The 14535-nt window shown below is 43.5% G+C and overlaps 1 protein-coding gene across 1 annotated transcript in view; it reads right to left on the bottom strand.

Moving 5' to 3' along the window:
- C11H11orf58 (chromosome 11 C11orf58 homolog) overlaps positions 1-14120 on the bottom strand; it is a 210624-nt gene extending 196504 nt beyond the window's left edge. The window contains exon 1 of the mRNA XM_069623762.1: positions 13941-14120. Coding sequence (XP_069479863.1) covers positions 13941-14009 — 69 coding nt within the window. The 5' untranslated portion in view covers positions 14010-14120. The remainder of the gene's footprint in view (positions 1-13940) is intronic.
- Positions 14121-14535: the final 415 nt, after the last annotated feature.

Below are 14535 nucleotides of genomic sequence, written 5' to 3'. Positions count from 1 at the left end.
TTCATACAACCCATAAACGTGGTAATGCACCTGCTAAAGACATCTGCGTAAGAGTGCAGTGGTTAAAAGCAACTATTGCAAAGATCATTGGGTAATCCCCTTTAACCAGCACTTCCCCCTCAGGAACCCTTCCCTGACCAGCCTACTTAATCTGGTCCACATGACTCGCACTAGTCTATCCCCATTCCCCTGGCACTTGCCTTCTTGGCTCCCATAGCACTTGCCTGGCCCCTCCACTTCCCCTTTCCCTCTCCCCCCCCCATCCCCATGCATCCTTCCAGACCTGCCCCCCCCCCCTTTTACTTCCTATTCTGCACTTTCACGGTCCAAATGTCACAAGACCCGTTATTGTTTTGCTCCTTGTCCCCGCACCACCGACTTGTGGCACCTGGAAGCTCCTTGGCTGTATAGGAGCCATACAAATGTACAAGAAATAAAAAACCTGAGGGCCACAAGTCTGAATTCTGATGCAAAGCACTGTAAAATGGTCTGCCTGAACTTGCTTGAGAACCCTGTGGACAGCCTGCAGGACACAGGTACAAATCTTGTTAAAGTAGCTTGGCACAGTAATTCAACTCACACAGCCGTGTTGTGTGTGCAATCTGCAGGTCACATGATTGAATTGTGGTGGGTCTAGCTCAGCCTTTCCTAATCCCACATTCAGTACAATAAGACTCATTGTGTCGTGTGGGAATCTACATTTTCTGAAATATTGCATGAATTTATAAAGTAAAGAAGTCAAGAATTATCCTTCCTCTAGCCCAGTATAGAGGATATTTAGCTTGGGGTCACTTTGCGAGAATGTTCTACTTTCGCCAGAAACTGGCGACAGAAGATATAAAATTTCGAACTCTGGGCTGGAACAGCAGCAGAGAGGCTATATCATGGGTATAAAGAAAGAATAAAAATGCTTCCCAAAACATAAAACTTAAAACAGGCGTTACCTTTGATAAGTAATCGTCATGAATAAACAATGGGAAGGTATTCGTTGGAGGACGGTCAAATAAGTGACACATTTGTGGGAAAAGACATGAACCATTTGAATATTCAGAGACGTGTGCAACCTGTAGCTCCCATATTGGTTTAATGTATTTAGGCATCTGCGGCAGAACTGCAAGGTCACTCGTTAGAAAAAGACTAAGCATTCATCTTCCCAAAAACGATAAATTAGTACCATTGATTGTTCATAATAATGCTATAGTCGTAGGGCTGCAGCAGATGGACTGAGGCAGATAGAACTAATCTTTATTTTGCTGAAGGTATTCACATGCATTCATTCCCCTGTCAATTAAGAAAATTGAATTCTAAAGGTAAACCATGAAAATCGATTATAAAATATACCAACCTACTGAGTTAAAGAAAAGGTAAATGTTGTTTAGAAAGCCCAACATTTATAATCTGCATCATTTTATGTGACCCTGAATGATAACAGCTCACACACACACACACTTATAGCAGATACATTAGCCCACTGAGCTAACATGCCAATCTCTAACTCGCAGAGGGTTGGAGGGGATTCATAGGAAAGGGTAAGCAAGTCAAAGCAATAGAAGAAGATATACAACAAAGGGTAAGAAGAGTAAGAGATCGAATACCACAGTATTTTCTTTAAAACTACTTGCGAGTGCCAATCCAGATCCACGGAAATGCCAGGTTAGGCTACTACCATTTTGATTTTGCCATCCCATTTATTGATAAAAGCATGATACCTCAGTTGCAAATCTAATGCAGACAGCCATCAGCAAAATTAATTTTCTGTTCCTTATCACTAACGGAGCATGTAGATTTTTAATCAAGCAGTAACATCAAGCTTTGTGCTGCAAAGGACTAATGGCCTGATTCACAGAAGCATTTTATAATGGTGCAATCCCATTGGAAAACGCTCGGTGAATCAGGCCCCAAGTGTTTTTTCAAATTGATCTTTACGAGAGTAAATGGCTTAATTGCTTCTGTAAATGGATCCAAGTGTGCCTCCAGCCACTTTTCACTGAAGTCCTGTTAAAAAAAAGCATGGACTAAGCCAACCATTTTGACTTGTGTTTAGGTAGGAATTTGACAGGCTTATGCCCAGATAAGCATACCATTTTCACGCTGTTGCCTTCTTCTGGTCGGTAGGACCATTATGGCAGTGCTTGGCAAATACCTAGCCCAGGCATGCACAAAGCCCACTTTTATTTTAGCCAAAAAACACCGACTTTAAATAACCTCAATGTATTTACATCAAAATAAACGCTGAGTCGGTTCTGTATTACTGGAAGCTGCAATATGCAGGGGGAACAGGGATGGTTGAAGCAAGTGCTTAACGCTCCGAGCTGTACTATTTTACCAGACTTTGCGTTTCTTCAGATACATGCCATCCAATCTATCAGAAGAATACACTGGGGTTTCCTATTTTTAGTCATCTGAAAATACATCCTTCAATAGGCCTACTCCGATGCATAAACCCCAGTAAACTTCACATTCAACTGGGAAAACCACAACAGCCGTTCCTTCCAGGTGCAAGGCAAGCTGCCCCTCTTTACAATTCCACAGGCGACCTTTAAGCCTGTAGTGGAAAAATAAGCACACATGTTGAATCTCGCTCTGCTTTCTATGCTCCGGGATAGCGTGGACCTGTATGCAGAGCAAAGCCCGAGCTTTGAATGCATGAGCTGTGTGCATTCCTAAAATAAAGCAGCTAGGCACTACTCCCCAAGCCCCAGTGAGAAAACAGCAGTCTGGCTGCCATTTTGGTAGTGTTACTGGTGTCTTAAAGTCCGATGCCGGTGCATCTTGGTGCTCCTTCATAGGGCTCCATAAATTCATATGTGTTCTCAGAGCGCTGCATAGAGCCTGGACTGAAATGTGTGCAATGCTGAAAGTGACACGCAAAAAAAAAAAAAAAAAAAAAAAAAAAAAGTCAAAATGTTTTTTTTTTTTAAACCACGAGCATTGGCAACGTCAATAGTTATGACCTTTGTGGAGGCATGGGATAGGCACAGCTATAATTGCCTACCTGTAACGGTATACCGTTAAAGATACCATGAACCACTTAATTGAACAATAATAACCGTCACATTGTTTATACCGGTATACTGTTAAATGTGCTTTTCTATCTGATTTGTAAAGGCTGCAGTAAGCAAGTGTTGCGCAGTCTTGGTCTTGCACTGAGGGATGTGCCGTCTGCAAAGTAGTTTCAGTTGGAGCAGTTTTTAATGCCATTCCATAAACCACACGTGCCTGACACAAACAATATGTTAGCAATAGGAAGAATAAATACAGTACTAAGAAGGAAAAGGGTTTACTTTGGGTTGGCAACTTTGCGGTTTATATATTTATAATGGATAATGTTTGCTAAACATATGACAATGGGGGATTTCCCTGGCTCTATCATTTAATTTACATACAAGTCACACTGCGAAATTCAATCATCTCTGTGGGTATTCCCTGCTGCCATACCAATGGGTAACATATCCGATTACTGAACACGTTTTGGCCCACAAGTAAACTAAAGGCGTGTGATAAATCTGACAATATATGACCTTTTAGAAAATATGTTAAGATTAGATAACTTCACCTGCTATACCGTCATTTGGCAAGAAGGTTATCGTACCGTGATAAAACTAATACCGTGACACCCCTACTGGCCATATGATGGCAACAGGAAACAGTGGGAATACCTGGGCCAAAATGTCAGTGCCTGCTGCCTGGCAAATACCTTTTAAATTCCCGTTCATCAGCCAAAACTGTTGGCTTGGCCAATACTGGTTATATCCCAGGAGAGCAAATATGATCACACAGTCAACGCGTTACGAGGTATGGGAAGAACGAGTTTGCCGCAACATAAAAGGCGATCCATTTTGGAGGTGGGTTTGTAAGCTGTGTAGTGAACAGATTATGTTTAATTTTCCTAAAAGTAATTTGAATGGGTGAGTGCCATGGTTTTATCATTGAGAATGTGTTTGCAAAAAAATGAGCCTCCTTGAACTTCATTGAACAACATTAAGACCCATTGTACAAAAGATGTAGAAGCAGGATGTTACTTGTCTGCGATCACTGAACACATTTTTGTGAGTTCTGTTTTTGGCTGAAAATGCAGCGAGGGCACGTTTAAAGTGACACAGCCGGTTAGTGAAGACTGATGCTCCCATGGGAAATATTTGCATGCAGGCAGACAACCTTTTTGTTTGTGGACATTCGTAGGGCTGATAATTACCACGAGACAGGTTTATTGGCCTCTGAATAACAGGAGAAAGATGTAGCCGCAATCTGATGACCACATAAAAGCTACGCTTCTTTAGTTTCCAGTCACAGGGTAGCAACACCCACTTATTTTGTGATGTATCCAAATTAAAATGCACAGAATTAAACTTAAGATCCTAAAGTGAGGGGTACCTGTGGCCAAAGAGGTGTGCGGATGTGCTGAGAAGAAAATTTACAGTTGTGTTTAGAAGGCAGGATGGTGGTGTGACTGTCTGAAATAACTTTTAACAGATTTGTCTTTCTTGCTGGGTCAGCACAAGCGAAGGTTTGCTGCAGTGCACACGTTCATAATGATGTGTAGCACGACCAGTCAACCGTTGAGGACTCTGCACAGGCTCTGAATGGCAATCTGAGAAGCAACTGCTATTTCTGGACCTGGTGGGTCTGACATGCCACCACTGTGTCTGCGCTCACTCTCAGGACAGCAGAATGTATCGATTTTATTCTTCTATCCTAGGGCCCATGAAACAGGGTGCCTTCCTAATTGTAATTTACAAACTTAAAAAGAAGCTCTGGCCCTGCGTGTTGTAACAAAATGAAGTGATGAAGGGATTCTTTTTTTTCTTAAAGTAAAAGGTAAACTGCTAAAGCCAACTGCAGGACCGAGCCTTAATATTCCATTTGTTGCACAGGCTCCCCAGGGGCGTCATTGGCACTGCAGCAACAACACACACTGGTCTTGTGTGCAACACAATGAGTTATTGTAATTAGAAAGTGTGTGTAAAGTACTTAATGCCACCCTAAAATTGAGCACTGTGAGCAAATGTGTCAACCCCCCTGCCCCCCTTCATGGCTTGCACCGGCCTTCGCTGGATTACCAAACAATCCAAGCACCGAGAGAAAAGGCTAGATTCCTTGTGTTCCTTGGCCAGGGGTTGCAAAGGCAGTGCCAGGGGTCACAGGGAAGTCACCAGGGGTCAGGCTGCAACCCCCAAATGACTTACCTGTGGCTCATACCACTTGAAAATAGCTATTTCATTGATTCCAATTACCAAAGCAATTTCCTGATTGGATTTGAAGATGTTCATGCCCTTGGAATTCCAAAACAGTAAGTGGACATGTTCAAACACTATGTTATGGTTGGTGCGGTTGTTTGGATTGTAACGTGGAAGGCAACCCATGCCTGCCATAGTCTACTGGGTCTTCAGATTTTAACAGGCTGTTAGTCAACATGCACCACTCGGGTACCCCACTTAAATATGATTTCACTGTAAATGTAGCATTGCTTTACCATTGGGCTCAGCGATTAGACTATGCTTAAATTTGTGAGGAATTTTGATTTAAACGTTTGGACCGGTTGTCTATTTATACAAATTGTTTCAACAACATATATCATAACCCAAAGAAACAAAAGATTCAGCGTCTCCCAAAAAAGGTCTTGCAATCGTTTACTAATTTTACAGTAATCTTAACGTCGGTGAGATTATGATATTCCAGAAATTGAAGTAATGCTGTCATAGGAGTTAATGATCCTAAACTTTGGAATTGCATGTATGAGTTGCATGGGCCAAGTTTTATGGAAGAAGGGTTAGTTTAAGCACGGTTTCAATTCCCAACACCAAGTTTGGTTTTCCACCAAACGCCTCTCCATTTATATATTTTCTGTGGTGGTGAAATTAAAGCTCTAATAATCCACTTTGCCCAGATAGGTAACTGTTTTTAAATTACCAACCACAGACGGCATAAAAGATGCCCCTTGATGACCCATAGCCATGTCTTATTCAAGCATCTCCTGACGTTTATGAGAGTTGTCTATGGAAGCATCTTCTAGAACTTAGTTTGAAGCCAGTGCAGTTAGCTGAATAGGTGTGGCTCCATCGCCCTCGCCCATGCTACAGATTGTTCAGTGGTACCTTTGTTGGTACCATCTAGATAAACTGGGTTGTCCAACTCCAGGCCTTGACGGCCAGAATCCTGACACGTTTTCAGGATATCCCCAATATTCATAGGGGAAAATGCGCATCCATTTAGAATCATTGTGGGCAGATTTCTCATTCACATTAATGAGGGGTATCCCGAAATTCCGACATGTTAAAATACATGACGACAAATACTTTATTGGGTGATCTCTTGGCAATGTACACCCATCTGCTCTTTGGTTACCCCCATTAATTGGTCAGACCATGATGCAATCATTCTTGATTTGGCACAATCTCAGTCAACTATATGGGTTAAATTCGAAGGGCCCTTGTCTTTTGCTAGAAACACTCCCTTACTGCCAGTTTGTTTAGGCCTCTCTTTCAGAATATTGATGGCATTCAGATCAGTGCAGTTCAGATAACATTATTGCTACTTACAAGGTCAACATTGTGGATATCTGCAACTCTGTAGCCCTGCTGATGTCCAATATCATTAGATAAAGACATAGGGGCAATAAATGGTTTTCTGCTAGACTGGCAGCTTTTAAGACGATAAGGAGCAACGGACCCAGATGGAAAAGAAATCCTTATAAGGAAAATAGCCTACAACAAATTAGCCACGTACAAAACTGCCATCATCAAATCCAAGAAATGTTTTCTCGCTCAATTAATAATGCTTCCAACTCATCTAAGGAACTCTTTCAAGTATTGAACAATTGCAAAATCCATGCATGGTTCGAAACTTAAGGGCGAGGGGGCTATTTAGCTCCTGCTTGCAGCCTAGAAGAGCCTGATTAGCTCGACACCAAGAGCCATCAGGAGCTCCTTTCGGACCCCTGGCCAAGTGATACTGAACAAACACACCCATGTGTATTTAACTCTGGGGCAATCTATAAATAAGCACTGGGACACTTACATACAGCATTTAAAACATAAGGAGGGAAGTTATAAATAATGGACAAAAATGATACACTTGCATTTCATGCTGAAGTCAGATTGGCAGAACGCTATGGCCTAGCTCCTCGATCCCTAGTGCGCACTCGTGGTCACTGCTGGCTGCCCAGGAGCTGCCTCTAGCTCCTGCTTACCTAATCTCAAATTCGATTCATGGCCATGTACCACTTAGCTGAATCCATGCTCTCTTCCATTATGGCCCATCAAAATCCAAACCTGTTTTGAAAAGCAGGGGTTGTATTTGCTCCTAGTCGCTCACAGCACATATTTCTACCAGTACCTATTCTGCTGCCACCAATTGTCATGGTAGGGATTTACACTCTAGTAAGACAGGACCCACTTGACCCACATATTGGGCTCCCCTAGTGATAACTTTCTACCTGGCAGCACTGACCCCCGTATGGTAACAAAGAACCCAGGTGCGTATGGTTCAGGCAAACATTTGACCGTTTCAGCTGCAGAGGAAAGAAAACAAGGAGAATTACTACAAGTCTAAGTCCTGATCCACCCACCCTCTACTGTGCCAGATATATAACTTAAATGACTGTAGTCCAGATCAACTGGGCAGGGGGGTAAACAGTCCATAGGTCAGATAAACACCCAACGAAAATCAGCGTGCAAAATAAAAAAATTAAAAAAAGCAGCACTACCAGCACATAGCAGTACACTATCCAAGCAAGAACAAGGTAGAATTGAGAAGAGGGGAAATCCAGAATCAGGTGCACAAGGAATCTAAAAAGGAAAATGTCACTCACATAGGACACTTACTGCGTTTGACAAGCGCAGCAGGTATCTGCTGTTCAACCTTTAACAGGCGAATGACGGGCACAGCTCTAGTGATTCTGGTCCTGCTACCATTATTGAGAAATGTGCAGACACATTATGACCTGTGATCAGTAGTCATCACTGTGTCCTTTAAAGATAGCATTGTCCCAGATTATGTTAAACCAGCATGGCCATGCCTCTACCTTAGATCCTGACAATTGTCAGTTATTGTCACATTACTGACTCACCTTCACTGAAAATCCTGGATCAAATTACTGCTTCACAACAGCAATTGCATCAACTCCTCGGGGGATCATCAATCGAGCTTTCTCCTTGGTGGACTCCTCCAGATTCGGGTCCAGGGGCATGTAGGTGCCGTGATGTCATTGGATCTCTCTGCCGCATTTGATACCATAGATCACACTGCTCTGAACGTTGAGAAGTGGCCTTCGCTTCTAAATATTTGGTAAAACGGCTTGCTTTTCTTCTGAGGAAGCAAACACCATCGCTCTTGCATGCCACCTATTATTATCAATAGCTATGTGAAACCCTGACATAATTTATCAACAAATCTAGGCGTTTCAGAGTTCAAAATTGCTGAGAGCTATTTACCTGCTGCTTCTAACCTAGGAGAGCCTGGTTAGCTTAGAAACAACAGTTACCAGGAGCTACTTTTGGCTCCAGGGGCATACTAGTGCCTTTCAAACATGCACATGTGACATTGACTGAGTGTTTGAGAGAATCAGGTCACATTTCGGACCCCTTTTATATATAAAGGATAATGCATAATGAGCGAAATGTGTGCATTTTATGTGGAAATTAGATTTGCAATGCTCTGTATACTCACTCCTGGTTCCCCAGCAGTAGCTCCTGCCTACTGTGTGATGCCCGATACCCAAGAGCTGGCTTTAGCTCCCGCTCATCATATCTCAATTTCGAATCATATGCTTACTTCCAAAATTATGGGGATGACAGATCTGGATGGAGAGTGTCATTCTAATATTATGCAGATTCCAACTGTTTTTAGCTGTATGGAACAAAGCATGGCACAGAATCGATTGGGTTTGAACCAATGAGAAACAGATTGTGCTAGTAGCCTCCCTAACCATTCTTACAAAATTTGTCAATTTACCCCGACTTTACACTTGCAGGTTTTCCTATCAAAGTTCAGACCAAAGTCAAAACACTTGGTATGGACTCGATGCCTCCCTTTCTATGGTTGCTCACATAAATCAAGTCTTGAAGAAAACCCATTACTATTTAATGTTACCTATAAAAAAAAGTGAGACATACCTCTTAACTGAACAACATTGTGCTACCATGGCGTGCGCTATTGTGGGTTCACACTATTTTTTTCATTCCTTTTATGCCGGTTCTCCAGTGTCATCCATTCACATACTTTTAGAAGTCTAAGGCCAGAGTGGTCACCCGTATGTCCAGATTTAGACACATCTCCCCTATACTTAGGACATTTGACAGGCTACCCTCCGTTTGTGGTCCTCTGAGCACACTGCCCGAGGTGCGAGCCACATTAGAAGGTCTTTCTCTGCAAGCCTTGTGGCATTTAAAAGATGCCACCACCCTTTTGTATTATTAAGAGAATCCCTGTGGTCACCAGCATCGGCCACCTTGCTCACCGATTGGCTTCCTGTAATATTTATCAGCCTATGGTGGAACGGCAGGCTTTAGCCGGCCCACCCCTCAAAAGGCCCACTTTCCAAGGCCCTGTCTGCTCACCACTCGTTGACGTGGAGGCTGAAACTTTATGGACGTATGGAAAAATTGAGCTTCTACGTTTCTCTGAGGTCAGTTCCGCCGGCAAATTCCATCGATCCTCGTCCCTCACACCTGGGACTGACCCTCTCACTCTACCCAATCTGGACTCAAATTTATTTAGCTGTGCCCAATTGCTGAGTGTGCTGCCTCACCATGTATTGCCTGAAATTCGAATCTAGTTGTGGCCTAGACCAGTGTGCGCTGTTTCACCTTGTACTGCTTGAAATACAAACTTAGCTGTACCCAATGGCTGCCTCTACTTCCACCTCCTGCCCCCCTTAGATCCCTCCCCTATATCCTTGCACTCCCCTCTATATCCTCCTTGTATTGCTGATGCATAGTCCCACCTTCTGTTTTCAACACTCCCTCATTCCATCCTCCTCTCCCCTTCACCCTACTTGCCCATCCCTTGTACCTTAAAACTTCTCAGCTTCTCGGTGTGTAGCAACGAGGCCTTCCTACACTCTTCTCGTCCCTCCCCCACTCCCCCACCACTGTATTCTGTTGCACCGCTATTTAATTGTTTGATTAGCATGGTATAGTATACGATGCCCAATACAGCCCCCCGTAACATAAGGTTAGGCTTTGCCAATCTAATCATACCTACATGTTACCTGATGTCGCCTCCTGTAACACGAAATGAGGCTTGCTAGCCTGTGTGTACACACCTTGTTCATGCCTGTAACTATGTGTATTCTTGCACCATGAACTTTGTAAGTAGCGCCTAGATGCCCGAGGACTTTGCTGAAATAAATGCTAAAATAAATAAAGTGTACAATCACATTTAAATTGCACACACAGCCCTTTTTGGGTCCACTCCATTTTAAATATCCGTTTAAGTGATGTCACTTAGTGCAGCCCAATGATACACTGCCCTTAATTATGTATATCCATCGTATTGAGCGGTGCAGGGCTTTTGATGGATCCAGCGTGGTTCTTTGGGCAAAGCTCTGGAACAGTCTCTCCCTGGTTTTCTTTGCATCACCGATAATCTCAGATTATATTTCGCAGAGAGCTGAAAACTAATTTCTTCCCTACTCTCCACTACTCATCCCTGCTATCTTCCAGATGCTTAGATGAGTGGGCCATGCACTTAGAAACCTTTTAGGAAATACTGCCTTTTTTCCGATAGCAAGATCAAATATTATTACTAGCATGCTGAACATTAAGGGCCCGATTCACAGAACTTTTCTTAATGGGATTGCGCCATTCTAAAATTCTTCTGTGAATCAGGCCCCAAGTATTCATGTCTCCCGTTTCAAATATCCGCAGTGATATTTTATGCACATTACCGTACAAAAATAGGCTATTGCACGTTCTTCTGCTTTTGTTTTAGTTTGCCTTTCTGGAATATTCCCTTCATGAATTCCAACACCCCTGGATGGGGCAAATCTCTGAAAAGCGTATTAACTCCACCAGTCAATCCTTTATGGGATCGCAATCTATAGCATTTTCATTCGACAAGGTGACATTACAAAAGACATCACTCTAATTTCCAGAACTTACTGCGAGACTTGTCCTTGGCCTCAAGCCAAGGGACCGTATCTCTCCAGGACTGAAATCACTACACTGGCTCCCAGTGGCAGCGAGGATTAAGTTCAAAACCCTCTGCATTGTCCACAAGGCCTTCTGGGGCCTTGGGCCAAAATACCTTCAACTCTCTCTTCCTAAATATCTTCCTTCTCGAGCTCTTCACTCATCCACCTCCAACTACCTCAGGGTCATCCGCTTCTCCAAGCAACGAGCTGGGGGGTAGATCTCTCTCCGCAGCAGGGGCCTCCCTCTGGAACAGCCTTCCTGCCTCCCTGAAACTTGAGGAGAACCATCTCCGGTTCCGGAAGCACCTCAAAACCTTCCTCTTTGCCTCCGCTTTCTCTCCCCTCTCTCCCCTGCTAAAAATCACTGAACCTGCAACTGGGCCACTCACCGATCTCGGTCCTTGGCCCAGCCACTCTTCCCTGCACTGCCTACCTGCACTACGGGACTGTCTCTGTATCCTACAGCCCCTTCTCCCGGCACTTACCTTGCACTTGCCACCAGCTGGCCCTATTATTTATCTTGTATTCTTCTAACCATGTACTGCACTTTTTGCACTTGCCACCAGCTGGCCTCCTTATTTATCTGTATTCTACTAACCATGTACTGCACTTTCCCCTCTCCCCTTCCCCTGCACTTTTTCCCAGTCCCCCTACCCTTGCACTTGCACGATCTGAATGACACCTGGCCTAGTCGGATCGTTGTCTGTCTCCCCTTGTTCCCCCCCCTGCCTCGTCGCGCCTTGAAACACTTGTGTGTAGGCGCGTTACAAATGCCATATCATATCATCATATCCAACGTTGCTTGAGTATTTCGGAATAGACGAGGTCGTCTATGCTAAGCAACATTCGCACCCAGGATGTTAGTCTTCAAGCAAAGGGCCCAGGAGTTGAACACAAAAAATAAATAAATATACACAAAATACAAAAGAGAGAAGAGGGAGTGCATATTAGGGTTAGAAAACTGGGTGGATTGCACCTTAAAGATTAACAGCAATTGTTTGGCGTTCTAGGTATCCAGATGCAATATTGTGTGCGTTTCATTTGTTGTGAAAAACTAGCGTACAACAAGTATTACAAAAGCCAACAGTTTTGCCTTGTGTATATTGAAAACATTTTCTTTGTTGCTGGGTATTAACACTGAATGCCCAGGAACACACAATTGCATGACACGGCTGCCATCGTGTACCAGGTTTTGCCATACTGCGACATTCAAAGCTGTCACATAGCGACACAATCACATTTTTTACAGATGCTTGGAAAATTGTTAGATTTTTACAATCAGATGCCAGTAAATAAAAATTGGCTAGGTATTTTGATAACTTGTCCATCTACAAAAGCATCGTAGGATAGAACAGCCTGCCACCAGTTGCGAAATGTTGGCATTATATGCCCAGACACATCCCAGAAAACAGCAGTTATGTGCCCAGATACTCATGCCATTTTCCAGATATTGGCATCACACACCTAGGTTTTCAAACCATATGCCAGGTTCTGCAATTATAGGTCAATGTACTCGCACCATTTGGCAGATATCATGATTTTCCTAAATAGTCACCTGCATGTATGTATGAACCTAGCTGGGAAGCAATTGAACATAGAGGACATACCCAGGTGGTCAGAGATAGTGTATAAGGTGGCAGAGGCAAGAAAACCTCTGCGGGAACACAATTAGAGTGAACATGTTGTGATACATAGTATGTTTCTTTAAAACTGCTAATGAGACCTATGGCTTAGCCTTAGACAACGTCTTGACAAGTTGTTCAAAGGCAGCGTCTGCCTAATTGGAGAATTCTTTGCTCATTACAAATACTCAGTCTCAAGCCTCTGAGAAAGAACAGTATTTCTTACGTGTGTACATTTAAAAGCACACGTTTGAAACGTAAGACCACATAATAGATGAATGCACCTACTCAAGAGATCTATGTGAACCACCGTGCCACTTTTTCAGTTCCTGGCGACGATACCTTTCACTCGACAAGCGGAGCTAGAAGTCACCTCACATCGCCCTGTTTGATTCAAAACACAAATGACTCATCAACATCGACCCTCACCTTATGCTCCTCAACTTTTCTGTATTTCAGGTGGGAGTAGAGAGAGACGACAGCGGGATATCGACGCCAAAGGACACCGCCGTGTGTTTTAAATCAAGGGCACAATTGGTAGCAAACATGCCGGCTCTTGGAGTGGCACTGGCTGATCCGTGCGCCCCGATTTTTTTTTTATTTTAAATGCCCTTTACCCTCTTCTACCAGGTTTAAAGCCTGCTCTGCCCCTTAGTCATCTCACTTCTGGAAATGCAAATAAAGGTGATGGGGATGAAGGGGCCAGGACCCCCAGCCCCCCAATTAAAGAACCGTCTTTGCAGTCATCTGCCAAAAAAGTACATCTACCCCTTTACCTTCAATTTAGTTTCTCGCGAAAAAAAAAAAAATATATAGGATTACAAAGCCTCTTACATTCAACATGCATTCAATTAGGGTTTGCCAGTAGTATTAGAAGGCGGGTTTCCGGTTTGCTTCTGCCCACAAATAGCCCTCGCGCATGCTCTCAGGCATTGTTTGTAAACCCTAAATGTGCTTCTTTTTTGGGCTTACTGGTTCGGAAAAGCAACGCCAAATGTACCTAAATAAGAATACATGCAGACATTGAGAAATCACAAACACGCGCAAGTCCTCGCATAATTCTCCGTGCTCCTGAAACCATCCCCATGTGTCCACTATAATTCTCCGTGTTCCTCTAACCTTCCCTGTGCGTCCACTTCGCAGTCACTTGCCCTGTAATCACTGCACCGTTAAGCTTCCCTCACCTCGTCGCTATGACCGTCGGGGCTGGCTCTCCTTTTGGAGCCGCGACTGTAACCATCGGCGGAGCTCATGCTGGCTGGTGCGACACGTTCGCCTTATCTATGAACCGTCCACGTTATGTCTTCTTAGGGTGCACGAACTCTGCTCTGCAGCAACACTGAACCCACTCGGCGGAAGTGTGGAACTAGAGCTTCCGGGTGAAGCTCGGTAAGCGAACTACAGAAGCAGATGCACCGAGCGGTTTCGCTTCTGCTGTTTACACATGTGCACGATGTACATTACATTAACGTTTAGTCAAAGAGACAAATATTATGTTCACTTCTTGTAACAGCTGCAAAGACCCTCCCTTATTTTTCTTCACACTCCTTCGCTCACCAAGCATGATAAAAGTACTTGCACAGGACAACTTTTTAAACTTTCTATAGAATGAGATTGGCGGCTGTTCCTGTCATTGTGACCACCTGCAAATAGTTACTATACACATTTTTGACAAAGGTCGAATTTACCAACGCCAGAAATGCCAATTTCAACACTAGGTGTTGCCCCCGTCCTTCACCCCAATAATAAAAAACGTTTTTTTCCTGGTTTTCATTTTTA

Source organism: Ambystoma mexicanum, chromosome 11 (assembly GCF_040938575.1).
Source record: "Ambystoma mexicanum isolate Mex_15411 chromosome 11, UKY_AmexF1_1, whole genome shotgun sequence".
Lineage (NCBI taxonomy): Eukaryota > Metazoa > Chordata > Amphibia > Caudata > Ambystomatidae > Ambystoma > Ambystoma mexicanum.
This window is presented reverse-complemented; position numbering and strand designations above follow the sequence as displayed.